The sequence below is a fragment of the Notothenia coriiceps genome, unplaced genomic scaffold (assembly GCF_000735185.1).
Source record: "Notothenia coriiceps isolate Sejong01 unplaced genomic scaffold, NC01 NC01_scaffold00014516, whole genome shotgun sequence".
Classification (NCBI taxonomy): domain Eukaryota; kingdom Metazoa; phylum Chordata; class Actinopteri; order Perciformes; family Nototheniidae; genus Notothenia; species Notothenia coriiceps.
This window is the reverse complement of record NW_011347217.1, coordinates 167,775-186,453: the sequence shown is the minus strand read 5'-3', so window position 1 is coordinate 186,453 and position 18,679 is coordinate 167,775. Positions and strand designations below refer to the sequence as shown.

General features: G+C 42.8%; 1 protein-coding gene across 1 annotated transcript; it reads right to left on the bottom strand.

The window, feature by feature from the left end:
- Positions 1-803: 803 nt before the first annotated feature.
- On the bottom strand, positions 804-13,701 carry xylt2 (xylosyltransferase II). Its single transcript, XM_010774737.1, is given in 11 exon segments — positions 804-1,124; positions 1,127-1,196; positions 1,198-1,212; positions 1,214-1,222; positions 2,960-3,136; positions 3,353-3,569; positions 3,908-3,988; positions 5,316-5,518; positions 8,157-8,332; positions 8,784-9,324; positions 13,546-13,701. Coding segments are annotated over 11 exon segments (1,755 nt in total). The 5' UTR covers positions 13,678-13,701; the 3' UTR covers positions 804-990.
- Positions 13,702-18,679: the final 4,978 nt, after the last annotated feature.

Genomic DNA, 18,679 nt, shown 5'->3' with positions numbered 1-18,679 from the left:
AATCTCCTGTAAAGCCAGGTTTTTCTTTTTGCTTTCTTCTTCTCCCTGATAATTAAAAGACAGAAACTTTACTGAAATGGAAGATCTTTTCTTCAGCACAAGAGATGCCACTGACCTCCAGGATTCTTGAGCCCTTTCAAACTCCTTCAGTTTTTATCTGCCAGCGACGAGCGTTGCTTGAGGCACCGCCCACATCTCCAGCGTCTCTCTGACCTTTGTCCGCGGCACCTGCGGAACCTCCTGGACGAATCAGGATCCTTGGAAACGCGTCGTCTGGAGAAAGTACCACGTGTACTGACAGAGTGGTAGGCCCGACTGGTGCGCGGCGCCCAGGAGAGAGGAGAAGAGCAAATCACACGGCTGAAGAGATTATTGCATTAAAGGGGCGACCTATTATGCAAAATACCTTTGTTCATTTCTGTTTGCTACATCAAACTTTGGTGCCCCCTCCGGTGTAAAGAGACTCTGAAAGTCTTCAGGCAAAAAAGATTAGCTCACTTTTTGACTCCATTTATATAAAACCTGTCTGAAAATGAGCTGATCAGATTTTGGCCACTTTGTGATGTCATAACGATTTTTTTGGCTTGTGTAACCATTATGCCCATATCACCAACCAAAGGTAACCCCCCCCCTCCCCCACCTTATCATCTGAATCCCTCCTATGGCACCATTGTGTTCTTTCGTAACCAAATATCTACTCAGAGGGGCGTGCGGGAGGGGCTCCTTATTTTCATCTAAAGTAACAGACAAGAGGAATCAGCACTTTTGAAACCAGGGCTGAAACAGAGGGGATTATGGGTAATGCACAATGATCTGTTTGGTGTTTGGAGCATTCAGAGACTGTTCTTTTATAATATCTGAGACCTTAATGTACTGATGAAAAACAGATATAATAGGGAACTTTAAGTCAAGACATAAAACTTTATATGTTTATGATTCTCCAGATGGAGCAAGACGGACCTGCAGGCGTCCCACCGTGCTCTGTAGGGGTCACAGGTTCCTCAGACCGAAGACGAAGAAGAAAGCCGGTGCGCGGTGGAGCGCTGCGTCGCTGAGCGCGGCCAGGCCGTCCTCCGTCTCAAACAGACTCTCCCAGTACGCCTTCAGCGCCGTGGTGCCCGAGCGTACTGGCCGTACAGGTGGCTGTCCAGGATGTCGATGGCCTCCTGGTTCACCGAGGACTCAAACTTGCGGGCGGAAGAACGTCGGACGGGGTCAGTTGCTGTGGACGAAACAAAGAATACAGAAAGAAGTCTTGTGAGGCTTGCCAAATGTCAAGTAGGAGCCACATGTTAAATTATAGAATTGCATATATTTGAATATCTATAATCATTTGTTGTTAGTGCTATGCTAATTATATCATTTATTTGAACTCCTAGTCGTGTGAAATTGACGGCATAACGGACGCAGCTGTTTGTGATTTACGAGATGTTATAGCGACGCAGCTGCTGGTGTTGTAGTGTGTGTGAGAAGGAGACAAGATATTGGGTCGAATATTACATTCAAAGCCTTCTATTAAGGTGTTTGAATGGAGCTTCGAAAAATCTACTTTAAGAAACACCTCAAGAGCTCAAACTAGATTAACGTTATTTAATGAGGTATTAGTGCTTCAATTTCGTCAACCCTAAATACAATATGTTGTTGTATTCATGTTTCTGTGGAACTTTCATTTTTACTTTTGTTCTTTCTTGCGAAGCACTTTGTGAATTGGTATTTCTGTGAAAGGGGCTATACTAAATAAATGTTTTTATTAAACAGTAATGCTGTCAAATTATCGCGTTACGCGGTAATTAATTTTTTTTCGAATTCATTGCGTAAAATATTTAACGCATTTAACGGCCATGCGCCCAGAATGGGCCCGCCCCCATTCATCCACAGTGGCAGCGCCAGGTATGGGCTGGGTAGGCTACAGCCATACCAGAAATGGCTTAGCCCCACCATGAAAAATGATGTTAAATTACAGCAAAATAAAAGTCCGCCAACTCGCCGGAGTAAATTGCAAGACGCAGTTAGTTAAGATTGATTTCAGTAGCCACTTGTCTGGAAATACCGAAGGACTAGAAACGGTTTTGAAGAACTTTTGGCACGTAGTGATCGTCTTCTCAATAGAACATCTTTGATAATGTCTTCTGGCCAATCAGAATCAAGATAACGGTGTGGTGTTGTTGCAGGAAGTCCCGACGCGGAGAATACTTTTGCGGTAGTGCATCTCTATATACATCGAAACAACATTACGTGTTGATAGAAATCAACACGTAATGAAATAAGGCCCCACGGTTTGATGATTAATAGGTGTGTGGGCTGTCTTTCATTTTGACACACAGAACAATGTTATAATAAACATACATACATACTTAAATTGATATATCCGCCTTCTTTCATTTATCTTTCCATTCCCACAACAATATACATAAAGAAATGGCATATTTTGGACATAGTTCGAATGGTGATTAATCATGACTAATTCATTTTTAAGCTGTGATTAATCTGATTAAAAATTGTAATCATTTGACAGTCCTATTATAAAAGACTACCAGTATGGCGTTAGCTATGTGGGTGTGTTTGATTAAGGGAAAGCAATGGTGGAAGATTATCAACAACGTTACAGTTTCTATTAGTTATTAATAACTTAATGGGTAAGCTGCTTTGTCACAGGCCTGCCTGTGCCCACTAATAGGGAGCAACCACTGGAAAATTAACTCTACAAATAGTAGAACAGTAATTATATTAGTATATCCAAATCTTTGTCCAGAAATATCGGGTTTAAAAAGATAAAAAAAGATGCTGCATTCAGATGAAGAATTCAAACGTCCAAAATATAACCAATATTATTATTTAGTACAGGCCAATGGTGAACATCAAAGTGGGGCTGATAAATACATGAGAGACTGGGAAACGACAAGCTACGTCAAAATAGACAGAAATAGATGAGCTGTGGTTCTGCAGCCGTCCCTCTCACCTGGATCCTGATGAGGTCTTGAGGCTTGAAGTCGTTGGGCGAGCAGCCGCACCAGTCCACGATGTGTTTGTACTGACATTTGCAGCCCAGCTTGCGGTTCCAGTTGGTGACGCGCAGGTTGTTGTCCACCAGGGTGTCGCACATGTGGCTGTTCCCCAGCACCGTGTGGAAGAAGGACTGGGGAGAGAACAAACCGTTTATATCCACTGAGTCTAAAGTGAAAAAGGTCACGCCTCTCTAACCCCAAACAACAAACCGCTGCTCCCTGTGAACCCTTCTCTGAGAGAGCTTAAAGTATTACCCGCGGCGGAATTGACGGGGGAGTGTGAGACAGACTTGTGTATCAGGCTGTCTCGTCTCCGGAGATAAACACCCCACCTGAGGTCGACTTACCTCAGCGGGAAGCAGAGCGTAGGTATAGAACTGCTTCAGCCCAGACACCAAGGCATCCTGGGAGTTGATGACGTACTCCACGAAGCGGCGGGTGAGCGCGAACCAATCAGATCCGCCGGAGACCTCCAGGCCTTCTGGGATGCTACGCTCGCCCAGACGCCACATGTGGTTGTCACACTCGTGGAAGAGGCGGTCCAGACCCTGCTTCTTAATAAACCTTAAAGACAGAAGCACAGCTTGAATTGATGCGTTTGAGAGCTCTTTGCAGCATTCATCAAAGTAAACCACTAAAATAACCATTTCTGTCCACGGTGTAATAAAGAACGGCTGAAGAACCACTTCGTCATGCTGCTTTTTGCCTCTTGTTCGATATCAACAGCATTACGTTTAATTGCTCCCCCCCCCAAGCATCATTTACCTCCGAGTTACTTCACATTTCTGACATTAAATCCAAGCTATCCCTTTCCCTTTATTGCAGTTTATTAAATTAAGTTACAAATCGTCAACCTAGTGTGTGTTTGCGCTGGTCTGTGTCTTAACATCTGGCAAACTCACCGGGCGTTTTCTCTCCCGTGGGACTTGAGGAAGTTCTTGTCTCTTTGCTGCGAGAGGAACGACACCAGCTCATCATTCGTCCTGCAGGAGGGTGAGAATGAAAGGAAAGGAGAGGAGAGGTTAGGTCAAAGAAGAAGACAGATTTTTAGATGTTTCTTTGGAAAATGTGGTCTGATAAAACATATAGGGCAGTGTTTCCGCCAGGGGGGCGCCTTGCCGTCATTTGACGCCCTTATTCAGCTCGGAACGCCCTGAACTCGAGCCGAGGGCGTCCAGAAAAATGAATAATTCGAGAGAAGATCGAGTTTTTATCGATTGAAATAACGAAAAGGAAAAAGGACAAGGACATCCCTCTGTTGGTCGGGCGAAGGAGTCTGGTGGGATTCTTTTCGCCGCCAGCAAAGCGTGTTCCTGTGACGGAAAGTGTACTGCCGGCGAGCCTTGACGGGGGGTGCTAGTGGAGCACGCGCGTGAACTGCGAGTGCCGGAGCCTCGCAGCGGCGAAACTGAGGCTCCGTGGTGAACTGGTCAAATGAAGAGCCGTTAAGGAGCCGGTTCTTCTTAGTGAGCCGAGCCAAATGATCCGGCTCACTAAAAAAAGAGCCGGAATTCCCATCACTAATACGTGAAGAGATAGTATCTATAAAGGGACGGCTCAATTCAAAATCCAAGTCACGTGACACGACGTGACGTGGCGTGAGAATTAACAGCTTTATTGTCGTATATACTCTTTTTATAAATAGCAGCTATTGTTAATCGTTTTGAACAAACACTTTAACGTTGTGTTGATGGAAAAGGAAAAATGAAATGAGCCACTGTGGACAGGATGTGATTGACAGAGCATTGTCTGGGTGCATCCAATCAATCATAGCAGCCCCCGAGATCCAGCAAAAGCTGAACAGCAACAAAGAAGAATATTTACTGCCAGCTCTGATTCAGCGAATAAAACAATCCATTTAATGCTGTTACCAGACCATTCCTTTTATCTGGCATATGCCATGGCAGCTGCTCATGTTACAGTCAGTCTGCGAAGGAATCAAATGCCCATGCAGTATTGAAAGATTTAAGCCACCATGAAAAAGGCAACTCTGATATTCACTGAACACAAACTGGAAATATTGTCAAGACAGGATGCAGAAAACAAGTATTTGCACTGGAGACATTTTTGTGGAGTTGGGGCCAATCTTTAACCACATTGAGGTTCAATTCCCAAAGCAGAAAGCTCTGCAGGGATACGCGAGGACTCTGCAGCGGACTAAGGAAGTTACATAACTAAGTTGTTGACTCTAAGGACATAATTCATCCGTGGTTAAACACTGGCAATCATCTTATGTGCCGTTGGGAAACTCTACTCTCCACACTGCGACTCCATTCCTCCACACTAACACGGCGCTGTTACTCTGCTGACCTGGTGGGGAAATCTGTAGCGCTCAGATTGATGAAGAAGTCCCACTTCCAGTCCAGCATGTTGAGCAGGTCCTGCATGCTGCGCAGGTAGGCCTTCAGGAGGCTGGCCCCTCCCCAGATGGTGACCATCCTCCAGGGCGTGGTGCGGATGTTGGGGTACTGCTGGGCGATCTGCAGCACCTCCCGATGCAGGTAGCCCGAGCGCTGGAGGATTCAAAGCAGGTTGAGCAGTTACAATGAGGGAACACTGTGTCTCTGCAGCACAAGTGTAATGCTGTTCCCGCAGGTATTCAGCTGTGCCAAGACCACCACACAATTCTGGCTCCAGTTGAAAGAGACTTTGATCTATGCAGAAGAACAGTGATGTGGGACACCATGACGATGGATAGAGAACATTGTGATGGTTAGTTTAGCTTTGTATCATATTTTCTTCTGAAAGTTAGACAGAACTGAGCTTAAAGAGGGGAGGAACGAGAAAGGTCAAAGAGTTAAGTCGAGCGTTATGCAGTTCCAAGTTTATCAACAGAATTTAATAGAAATGTTTTCATATTCCATCAATCATTAAAGTGTTTGTAAAAATGTTTCCAAAATATAAAAGTTTCTACCCAATTAAAATATAAGGAGTCCTGCTTCTCTCGGATTAAATGTCACATAAAACTGAACTTGTGTTTTGGATTGATGACACATTTAAAAACATTGTGTCGGACTTTTAAAAACTAACTTTTAATAAATTGCTTCTTTTAAAAAAAAATGTTTTAATTGGACAACCATTCCAAATGTGACAGTGATTAAAGGGGTGACAGATGGATTCGAACCTGGGTCCTCCACATGGGGACCAAACCCCTGCATTTGTAAAATGTTAGACTTTTTTATACAAAACCGATAAGGGTTGCAACTAACAATTATGTTCAATGTTGATAATCAGCTAATTATGTTCTAGAACAGTGGTTCTCAACTGGTGGGTCGTGACCCAAAAGTGGGTCGCGACCCGTTTTGAAAAAAATGTCTAACGACTTTCTAACGCTGTGCAGGCAGTAGGCGTTGGACTGGAAGTACTGGAGACCATAAACGGTTTTGAAAACTTCTGTCACGTAGTGATCATCTTCTCAATAGAACATCTTTGCTGATGTTTTTTCGAGTCTTCTGGCCAATCAGAATCAAGATTGTTGCCGGAAGTCCCCACGGAGAATAACTTTGCGGTAGAACTATTCTTTATACATCCATCGGTACAACTTCAGATAAAAATGAACACGTAATGAGATATGACCCCCGGTTTGATGATTGACAGGTCACAGAACAATGGGGGCTATCTACCCTTACCCACAATTTAAAGTAATTCACACAGACTATCTCCTCTTTGCTCTTCTCTCTGTGAGGAGCAGCAAGTTCAGCTTCAGAACAAAGTGAAAAACAAACAATGGCATAACATATTATCAATATGTCGGCTAGTAATAGATTTATTTATTTTCTTCTCAGAGTGTACCAGAATGCGTAGTTTATATGTTAGTATTTCTAAAAATGTCCTGGGGGAGGTTCCCCCCAGACCCCCTGCTGGGGTTGGGTTTTCAGCATGTGTGCCTTTTTGTGTTAGACAGTTCAGCTTTGATTCCATCATCTCATTAAACCTTTTTTAAAAGCATACTTTAGTTCTGTGAAGGGATATAAGGGATGCACTGTACTTCACTTTAATGAATATATTTTTATTTCCCTTTAGATCTAAATTTGATTAAGTACAAAGTAATTAACAAGCAGCCACTTTTCCGAATGAGTACGATTTAAAAAGTCCCTGAAGCGATAAATGAGCAATTTAAGAAAAAAATAAACTTTGTTCAGCGACATGAAGTCAGATCGTTTTGTTCAGTGAAGCACAAACAATGTGTCACTGTCTCCGACCCGTGATGAATAAAAAGTGACACTTGCTGACCACTCTTAAATTAGACCAGAAAGTCACTGCAATAATCTGTGGGTGTGTTAATAAAGGAGACACCAGCGTGACAGCCCTAAAGTCAAAGCCCTCACGTGTGGTCCACTGCCTCCAGTACATTCTGCCCTGCTCTACAGCCTCATCTCTCTGCTGGCCTTTCCCTCTAAGAGAAATGAGGTGAGGTTGTCTAAGGCTGTTTCTGTGGTGCGTACTTATTCATCACTGCCTCTGGTAAGCCTCTCTCCGTCTTGGCAGCAGAACAGAGCAACACCCCGGGAAGGAGCAACCTTTCCGGCTGCACAGGTGCACTGTCGACAGGTGTCTCTGCTTTCTCTGCGCTGAACTCACCTGAGGTCTGAGCCTCAGAACCACCACTCAGCCGTTAGTCTTCTGTCTTCTAGCTGCACATGATAGCAGACTCTTTCCTCTGCTAAGAATAACCACACTTTACTCTATCCGGGCTAATCCCCTTTACCACACTGTGAGACCCACGGGATATATTTAACCTTCATAATGCAAGAAGACCTAGCCGGTAAAAGCTTTCGAGAGCTCAGTCTAGTGCGCTCCAAGCAAGCCGGTTCCCAATTACACCCTCCAGTGTGACGTCTCAGTATAAATTAACAATACTGTCAGCTAGTCAACATTTGTTCAGGCGGGTCTGTACCACATTTTTTATTCAAGCTTCTATTTCTTTTTCAAAATGGAGCATTGAATGCCTGTTATAAAACACGACGTAATAACATTTAAAAAAACAAAACAAAATCCTCAACTTCAATAAAAGGTGATTTTTGTGGGGGGGAATATGGACTATTGAATACTGATTTTTATTTTTAAGTTTTATAATAAAACATATAATGCTTTGTCAGTAAGCTTATTTGATATAAGGCAGTGGCACTGTGAGGGGCTTTTAGGGCTTACCTTGTCCACATGGATGTAGTAGAAGTGGTCTTGGTGATATATGGCTTTGATGAGGCGCTTGAGCTGCCGTACAGCGCGGCCGTGGACCATCAGCACGAACGCCACTCTGACCGGGTTCTCCACTTCCAGCAGGCTGTTGTCCAGCTCGCCAACGGACTGCACCTGATTAGATATACCTGTGGAAAGAGGGTGGAGACATCAAAGGACTGACTGTGGGATGTGGAGCGCTTTGAAGAATAATATGTTAGGAGCTGAGAAAGACGGTTCAACCGAGGTTGAATAAAAGCAAATGTGTGAAAAGTATAGCTTTGTTTTGCCCTTGTTTCCATCCTATAGTTTTTCCTTGAACAAAGATTCCCACACATGAACAAACCAGAGGTGTGTGTCTATTGTTTTGTTCTCAATGCGATCCCTATACCCTATTTAATGTATTAAGAAAATAAATACACGTTACGGTTTCTTGGTTGCTTCTAACAACAAGATTTGGAAAACAAACTAAAGAATTCAGAGAATGTGAAACAAGAAAATTAGCTATTGAGAATTATTTGGATTGTAAATTTCTCAGAGGGTAAAAATGTATCAAGTATTCTGTCTGGACCTCAGAGTTATCTGTTCAGAAGTTCTTACCGAGCTGAGGGCAGAACTGAGGGAGTGCGCCTGGCATGAGCTCCCCGGCGTGATGCTGACACACGATGTTGGCGATCTCCTGCCGGCACTGCTGCGACCCGGCGCGATGCAGGGCGGACAGCGCGTCCTTGCCCGTGATGTGACATTTGGGCACAAAGTCGCTGCTGGGCTGGTGCGCCCCGTCCACGCTGCCCGGCTCCCCGAGCATGGCGGCGGCCGGAACCTTCGCCATCCCGTCTGCGCCTCCTCTGGTCTCGCTGAAGTTACGGCTGCTGGACGGGTCATGGACGACGGCGTGTTCTAACCCGGGTCCCGTTACCCCCCGGTTCTGATGAGCCTTCACCCTGACGCTGGGCTTCTCTCCTCTGCGGTTGGTTCCCCTCCTCAGTGCGCTGGCGGCCGTGCCCCCCGTCCTCTCCGACCGACCGCTCCATCGGCCCCGGTCCCGCCCCGACAAAGAGTTCTGCTTCTCCCAAAGAGCCGGGTCTCTCTTGGGGTCCTGGCTGTTGTGGTCAGGCAGCTTAGACCGCCGTGTTTTTTTCTGAAGAAAGAGGAGAAGAAAAATAAAAATGCATTTCAAATCCAGATGTATTGCTTTAATAACATCTAGGACAAACACTACTGGGAGGAGGCTTCAATTCACATCCAGGGAGGAAGTAAGGTAAACCAATAACACAACAACAGCCCTGGAGGGAAGGATGTGTTTACTTCATTTCTCTGATCTGGGTTATTTTTAGCTGAGCCTCTGCCTTTTTCTGTGAGAGTGTGTGTGTGTGTGTGTGTGTGTGTGTGTGTGTGTGTGTGTGTGTGTGTGTGTGTGTGTGTGTGTGTGTGTGTGTGTGTGTGTGTGTGTGTGTGTGTGTGTGTGTCAGGTGTCAAATAACTGGATTTCTTGGCTGTAACATCCCCGAAGGAGACTTTAAGTCGAGAAAGCGTTTGTCATAGTTATGGTTCAGTGAAAATAAGCAAGGATGTTTTATGTAATAGTTTCCTTCTTTAGAAAATTGAAGTCAATATAAATAAAAGTTAGAAAATGTACCTTTTATAAACATTTCAGTTTAGCGGCAGGTTGATGACGAGAGGACACGGTGTCAGATGCACCACCACCATTAACCTTGGTTTCTTAAGTACCAAAGTTTCCATGTCTAAGAGTATCATACAATTTGAATACAAGAGTACAGAGAATCCGTGTTACTGGAGGAGCTCATATCACACCTACAGAAATGGAAGGCAGGATTTAAAAAGAAACGCAGTGCTTAAGCCTTTTTTTTTAAAAATCTGCTAGCCAAACAGCATCACAGCCTTGGCACAGTAGATTACTGGATCACACAAAAGGCCCTTCAAAATGAGCACTTGGAGAAAAGGGAAAAAGAAAGTGAGTGGGCTGAGAGCTTTCTGCCTCTGTCAGACGATATAGCAGAACGCAGGCGAGTCCGCTTCACGCCGCTGGCATGGCGACAGCCCGTAGACGGTGGGAACAGGAGGGGCACCAGTGCTGCGTGGTGGGATAGGGAGCCAGATTAAATAGTGGCAATAAACCAGCTGCCAACCAACACAGCGCACTCTCAAACCCATTACAGTGAGAGGCATTGTGGAGCCCAGGTGCATACCAGTCATTGCGGTGCAAGCCTCTTTCAGTGAGTTTACATGCACTTGAGTAACCTGGTTATCGTAAGCTTTCGGCAGGAATCTGATGTTCTTAACGTCACCTGAAAAGAGCTTGAGTTTCCTTTATGAGACAATTCGGATTCCTGTCAAAGAAACCCAATCATTATGATAAAAACTTTTGTTCTCAAAATCCTGAAGACTATTTCACATTTCCTCCAGCAGTGGTGAGATGTCTTCTTTCTATGGCGGCTCATAGCTGCTCAATTAATGAAAACATCTTCAATGCCTTATGCTAGCTTAAATTGTCAAGACACTTTTAGGCTGCACTAAATGTTCTCGCACAGAAGACGTTGCATGCGGCGGGGGCTAATGTTTCAATTTCCCTTATCACTCGTTTTCACAGCTTTTAATTAACCACCATCTCAACAAAAAAACGATTGATTCAAAGGCAAGCCAGGCCGCTTCTTTACTTTCCAATTAAAGTGGAGTGAAACCATATCAGCGCCGCCATCTGCTGAAGCAGGAAGCAGCAGCGCGGGCTCAGCTCTGCAGGATGGCACATCCAAGCAGAGGGTGACACAAAGATGACAGCCTCGTCTTCTTCTGTCCTCACAATCTTTTCCCCCTTCGGTACGAGGGCTTTAAATATGAAGGCACGCGGCTGTGTTCACACGTGCACAGCGAGCCGCTGATTAGAGCAGATGCGAGTAAACGCAGAGATCAAAGAGCATGGAGGAAACCACGGAGTCTCGCTCATGTTACCCACATTGGAAAGCCTCCCTGACTGAACATGCACTGTTGGGCGATGAAATGATGATTAATATGCATTCTTCAAGTCTGAAATGTGATCCTGCAAACACAGAATGTGCTGACATTTGCATAGATGTCTGCCAACATAGCTGCATGTCAGGCTGACATGTACGCTGAGCATCAGTGTCACAGCGTTCACATTAGGAATGAATGAGACCCATTTACAACTTGAAATGATTCAAACGAAGCTAAATTGAAAGTCGAATTAATAATAAAATCAACAATCAGTGCAGGTTTTTTCTTTGACCTGAAGCGTTGGAAAGCAAATACTATGTGTTGAGGATTAGAAAGTTCATATGTCAGCACCTTTACAGGTGAGCTACAGATATCTCTCTCTCTCTCTCTCTCTCTCTCTGCTCGAGCATGTTTCAGCTAGTGTGCACCAGATGACTTGCCTGGAGGCGGATAATGCAAACGGGGGATTTCAAATCATAAGAAACATTGGTCTCCAATAAGATGAATAACATGTCAAACTTCCCGTTCCGCCACAATGTGACGTTGAAGTGCGTCCAAGCGGAAATGGATTACTTCACCAAGGTTGCATGAGTCATTTACTGAGAATAAGCTTTATGTTAAGGGTTTAGCTCACAGTTAAGTGAGTCGGTCGACATCATTGTCACTACCGATTCCTCTTTCCCCTCTCTGGGTCAAACTTCTTCCTCCAGTGTAGCCACCGCATTAACATCTGCTTCCTTCTCTTCCCTCCAGGCACAGATCTGAAATCTATATACGTCGGGAGGAACATTATACACATCGCCGCTTTTTATATCATGATAGGGAGACGGCATATTTTCCAACTCAGCTTGCATTCCTGTGACTCTATCAGGACCAGAGTGCCTCAAAACATTACTCCTGTACGCGCACAGTTCCTCCCCGGGTCACACATCTGTTAAGAAACTGATTTTACCTCATTTGGAGGGGGGAAAGGGAACAGGTACTGCCTCGGGGTAGTAAGTCCAGGTGTGCACGGGAGACCCAGAGATAAGCTTCACACTGTGGACAGGTTTCATGATTTCAGTAAGAAGTAAAGGCAACTCTTTGCTCAACTGTAGAATTTATCCCTAGGATATTCCCCTACTTTTAGTATCTGGGTATGACTTAGGGCTGCTCAATTAATCGTATTTTAAATCGCAATTACGATTATGGCTTGCAACGATTACGAAAACAACGTAATCGAAATAAGACGATTTTTTTTTTTTATTAATCTTTTTTTATTGGTTTTTCAGTTGAATTATACTTAAAGTTCAGGGTAATCAACTGTTAAAAACATACTGTTCAACATTTTTTTTCTCCAATAAATGGATGTTTTCAAAGTAAATGGATAATCGTTTTTAATAATCTTGATATCAATTATTGACCCAAATAATCGAGATTATGATTTTTGCCATAATCGAGCAGCCCTAGTATGATTCAAAGCTTAGTACATTTTAAATAGGCAGGGCAGCCCCCCAAGAGAAAGGCCTCTGGTGTAAAATAAACAAACAGTAAAACATATGCTGAGTATCTTGGGAGAGCTATATGACGCATGTAAGCCAGTTCATGTTGATGATCTGTTTATGATCAATGAATCATAATGGACTCACATGCTCTCAAAAGGTTGCATCACGTCATAGACCTCCTTTAAACTCCCATGTTTAGGAATGGTGGGTCTGTTTAGTGAAGCTGTCCATCATCACAGTGGCTCAAAATGAAATGTAGTGGCAAACACCAGTGTGGAGAATTATGGTTATTATTGTATCCTGTTTGTATACGTTCAAGTAACAGGATTTTAGTGTTGTATTCTCTTCATGTAGAGTCGACCAAATGATTGAAATACTGTGTAGATAAGTAGTACAGTACTGCTTTATACTAATATCAGCATATCATGTGTTTTAAGTACAAAGTAACTGAGTGGAGTAAAAAGTACAATAATTGCCAATGAAATTGCGTGTAGTAGAAGTATAAAGGAGCATTACATACAAGTACAAATATGTCAATAAAGTACTTAAGTAATACTTGAATAAAATGTACTTAGTTACTTTAAACCCCTGCTATCAATACCGTTAATTTCTTAGATATGAGCATGTAACCTGGGAAACAGTGCTGTATAAGTCTGGTACTCGGTGACAAACAGACATATAGACATATATACACAAATACATAAAGACAGATACACAGGGCTGGTCCAGTTGCACTGAAATGTTTCGGAGCGGCGCTGTTCCCTAAACTGCTAAATTAGCTAGAACATGCTAATCGTTACTGTATCATAACACATAGGGAAGCTAGGCTAAGCGCTAACGGCTACAATTACAAATCCAACCATATCAGTGTCGTGTCAGAAATCCCCGGACAGACTGGGACTCACCTCTGCCTCGCCCTCTTCCAGACTTCTCAGACTCCATACCACAAGCCCCTGGACCAGGAGAATAGTTAACGCGGCGGCTATCGCTAGTTTGTATCGTCGGAGCAGCTTCTGAACTCGAGCGCTGGCCACCATTTTTTCAACTCCCGTTGGACGGGGAGCGCGTGCACGGCACATTCTGAACTGCGCGTGCACGCGGTGTCGCTCGCCATCCTCAGGTTGCTGCAAAGTTTCACTTCAAAATAAAACTTCTAATTAGCTGGCTTTATATTGTGTATTTCTTATACGAAATTAGAAAGTCATCATGTCTGTGTTGTTGTTTGGCTGAAGGGACGCCTTCAAAGAAAATGAATGTTGTATTCATGTATAATAATAGTAATACATGTATATGGTATACCGTGTCATGTGAGCAAAATACCTTATTCCTGCCAGTGGATTTGCTAAATAGAGACAAAACGTAATTGTCTTATTGTTCCTATATAAAGATCTACCTAGAAACAATCAAATTACTAATTACTTAGTTACTAAACTAACTATAACGTATTATAATCAACTAAATAAATAAATATGATATGTTATTTTTTGTAACAGGGTAGTTTTGGAGACCCATAAATAAATAGTTTTAAAAACACTTGAAGTTGAATCCAAACGTTTTTTTTTTACCTCTAACATGATAGTGAGCTTGACAACGTTCACAAGTAACTCTTGTGAGTATAATCAGGATAATGGAAATTCCCCACCATCAACATATTGTGAGGTTTTCTTTGTATCTTGATCTGTGCTAAAATCCTATATTGTTCCAGACATAACTTGTATTATTTACTTAAAAAGGCTATATTTTTTCATTATGTATGTAACCCCCTTCTTACATGATCAGCATCTTAATTAATGCTTTACAGTTTGATTGTGTTAAAAACCAAGGTCATGGCCACTTCTAATGAAAATTAAAATAATCCCATTTCGTGTCCTCAAATGTTAGGGTAGATCTGCAACGCTTTACATTACAAAAATGGTTTTAACAGCAATATGATTATTATTATTATAAGGCCTATAATATTGCAGCAAACATTTAAAAGTTGTCAGCTGGCATTTTAAGTTTAAAAATGTGTCTCCCATAGCTCCCATCCATGAATACTAATGCTACATTTTTGTCTCTTTGTCTGCTTATAAATCATCTCAGGACGGGATCCCCACGGTCTCCAGGGTAACGGGTGTCCAGCTCAGGCATGCAGGGAGTTAATCTGGTCTGGAAGCCACTGAGCAGACGAGACAGGGAGGAAACAGCAAGTAAGGCATATGAACATTATTTGAAATGTGTGTAACCTGGCTGTAAAACATGTGTTCAGTGCTAAATTACTGAATACTTAAGTATACAATGTTCTGGTACTTGTACTTTAAATACATATTTAAATGTTATGCTATTTCATTCTACTCCACTTTTGGAAGCCAATAATATTCTTTGCATTTATCTGACATTTTATTCTTATTCTATTCCTTTTCATTATGTGCAACGAGTCATTTTTTTGCTTGAAAAGTGCTATGTAAATACATTCAAATTTTGGTTTGATTTGACAGATTTAATTACTAGTGACTTTAACTATTCAGATTATAAGATACAAAACAAATGAATAAACTATGTTTTTATTGTTAAAGATAACCAGCATTGTTATATAATGTATTTACGTTTTTGATTAATGTTTTTATTGAATGACAGACACACTCATACTACAACAATTGAAATAGGGATTTTCCTTTTACAAATGAATTCAAATGAGCTCCGCTCTTACCAGTTGGGAGGGACACATGCATAATGCATAATCCAGTGTATACATAAACATGTTTCTGTAAAGGGCCATTACTTAACTAATACTTTTGCTTTTGGTACTTTAAGCATATTTTGACTACTTTTGTATGATTTTGAACTTGTTAAGACTTTTTTTTTTTACAGTTGGTATTTCTACTTCAACTTAAGTAAAGTATGTGAGTACTTCTTGGATAACTGCGTGTCATATTGCTGTTTTAAGGAGCCTTGATAATAAATCTGTTGGCACTTGTGTGTGCTGCAGCCTGCTGTTCATAAACCAAAGTGCCGAGCGCGCAGCCAGAGCGACGTCACGCGTTGCGGAAAGAGGGCGTAATTTCGCCTTGACACACACACACTACACACACACACACGCACACGCACACGCACACGCACACACACACACACACACACACACACAACACACACAGCAGCCACACACACACACACGCAGCCCACCACACACACACACACACACACACACGCAACACGCACGCACACACACACACACACACACACACACACACACTCACACGACACTGTGGCATGTTTACCGCGCAGTGGAGAGTTTGATCGGACCTTGCAGAGAGCGCATGTGGACTGTGACCCTGGTCCTGGGGAGCGAGCAGACAATGAAGAGGAAGCGACAGAGCTGGTCTCCCGTTTCTTTCTCCTGATAAATAAAGATGAGAGGCTTTGGTTTGAACCTTATGAGTTCAGGAGGATTTGTCGTGTGAAGGCAACACTTACCAGTTACACAGGAGAAATGTCCACAACTCGAAAGTCCTACCATGCCTCCTCACAGCTGACATCGATCAAACTCACGTGCGCTGCATCATGTAAGTAAAACCTTTAAACTATCAAGAGTGTATTCAAAAGATTTGCGCTAACCTAAAAAAAACATCGTCGGATAATTGTTCTTCTTCCTTTGTTATTTGCACTTACTGGCAGTATGATAAGGGTTGTACTAGATCGTTTCTTTTTTATAGATATCAGCTACTTTGAGCTGTCATATATTGCAACCATCTCTAACACATAAGTGGCAGCAATATTATTTTTCGTCCAGCTGCGATGTGATTGTTTTGGATGGACAGGTAGCACAAAGGACATCAATTACAACCTTTAAGTGTTCACATTAATACGAGACAGACTGTCAATCAGACTCTTCATATGACTCAACTTCACAGATTTGAACTGTTCAAAGGACAAAACTGTTCTTTTAGAAGTTTCACAGCCAGAAAACACACTAACACAAGTGTCTGTCTGTTTCACGCCACTCGATAATACAAACAATGTGTACACATTTCTCTTTGATTTAATCTCACAGTCCTTCTTCTCTGGTGCTCTTCTGTGTGGTGATTGTTGGTGGCTGCTGTCAGTATTATTTACCGCAAGGATCTCCTGTGCTGCAAGCCTACGTCGCTATCACGCGCGCCCACATGCAGATATGTTACGATTTCAACTAAGAAACAAGTGCCTTTTGTGCTGAGGGTTTCTCTTTTTTAAAGTGACTCGTACGTTCAGATGTGATCCTGATCCAGCACAGTTTTGTGAGACCACACTAAAAGAGAGAGATGGAGGCGGCGGGGGCGTTGGGCACAGACTCAAAGACACTATGTGCACTCCCTTAGTGTCGCGCCATTAGGAAGTGTCAGATTCAATTTGCATGGCTGTGGGAAAAAAAAGACTACAATAAAGTTGATATGATCATTGTCAGGCGATGGATTTGCCTCAGTTGAATTAGCTGCCCTGCAGAAATATCCGCCACAGCCACTCGGATGGAAAAGGACAGAATTAGCACTCAACACGCATATTGATGCTACTCCAGCACCTTATAATGAAATCACTGCTTATCAGATTTTCTTGCTTACACCGGCAAAGTAGGTGAAGCAAAACAACCTAATCTTTGAGGGTTTTTAAGGGAGCGCGTGGCATTTCAAATCATTATAAATTAGATAAACACCACAAAATCTCTGCCTAAATCAAGCTGTAAGTGAGAGGTGCAGGATGAGGTGAAATGAAAATGTAAACACGGAAGTAACTTTTCCTAGGTTGTTTATTCTCTCTGACTTGTTTCTCACCTCTAAGAGTCCCAGGGGTCAAGTTTGAGTGTTATCTTTGGATTGCAGAGACTTATACCCCCCCCCCTTCAATGGACAGGAAGCTCTGTTCAGTTGCGGTTTTAATGGAGAAGTCCTGTTGTTCCTTTTGAGGAACTAACAGAGCGTCTCACCGGTACAAAGAAGCATCTTGTTACAACTGAGTCTGTACACCATGTGGCTGATAAGACTCACTTACAGTCAGGTCAGTAGCTACAGTCAAACACATGAAAGAGGCAGACTTTAATCAGTGCCAAAGTCTACACCCATATTGTGTATTCAGATTTCACTTTCATTCATTATTGGTTAGTAAATACACTTGGGGGTTGTTTGAATTGTTCCTGAAACCCACAATTGACATAATGTGATTGAAAAGGGAGATGCATTTTTTATTATCAGGAGACAGAAAGTGAAGGTTAGTCGACAGACATTGCATGTCTTTAACTTCATCGTCACATACCTTTCCCTGCTCCAGTATGCACCATGAATAGTGTGGGTGTTGGGGACACAACGGGGACAATGGCTCTCCTTTAGGTTTGCAGTGGGGAAAAAGACACACTGCCGCTGGGGTCCTCCCCCCGACTTCAACACTGATTTAACACGGTTGTGCTTTTTCACACTGGATGAATCAATGGCAGGAGACAAAGGACAAGTCTCCCTTTTTTCTAAAAAAAGGACTTTTTCTTTTTTGCTTCTTAAAAGTACAAACCAGTGAGGGAAAGTGACCTCTGACATCACCTTTTTTCAATCGTCTCCATCTCTCTGAAATGATGTCAGGGTTGTGGCAAAGGTCGTTTGAGTGTGTCACTCTAAGTGTGAGTGATGTCATTGTTTAACTAGTCTGCATGGGAAAATGATAAATCACAGAATTTCCTACTACTTTACATACCAAACTTCAACTTTTACGGCCTCTTGGTCAAAGGAAATCGCCTCGGTAGAAACAGTCAAAGTTTGTTTCCTAACAACTCTTAACCTCACGCTGGATTTGAATCCCAGTCAAGCAACAAATTGACTTTGTTGTAATGCCGACCCAAATGACATACGAGGCTATAATGTGTATTGGAGTGTGCTCGTTAAGAGGTACCTGCTGCAGTTACAAGAGGAAGACAGAGTCCGAAAAAAGACCACACGGTGGGGTTTGTTGCCTAGTGACCCTCAAAACACAGTGGGACATCACATTGTTCTTCACACAAAGAGACTCATTTAGACTCAAGGCAATTACCTACTTTTCCTGCCA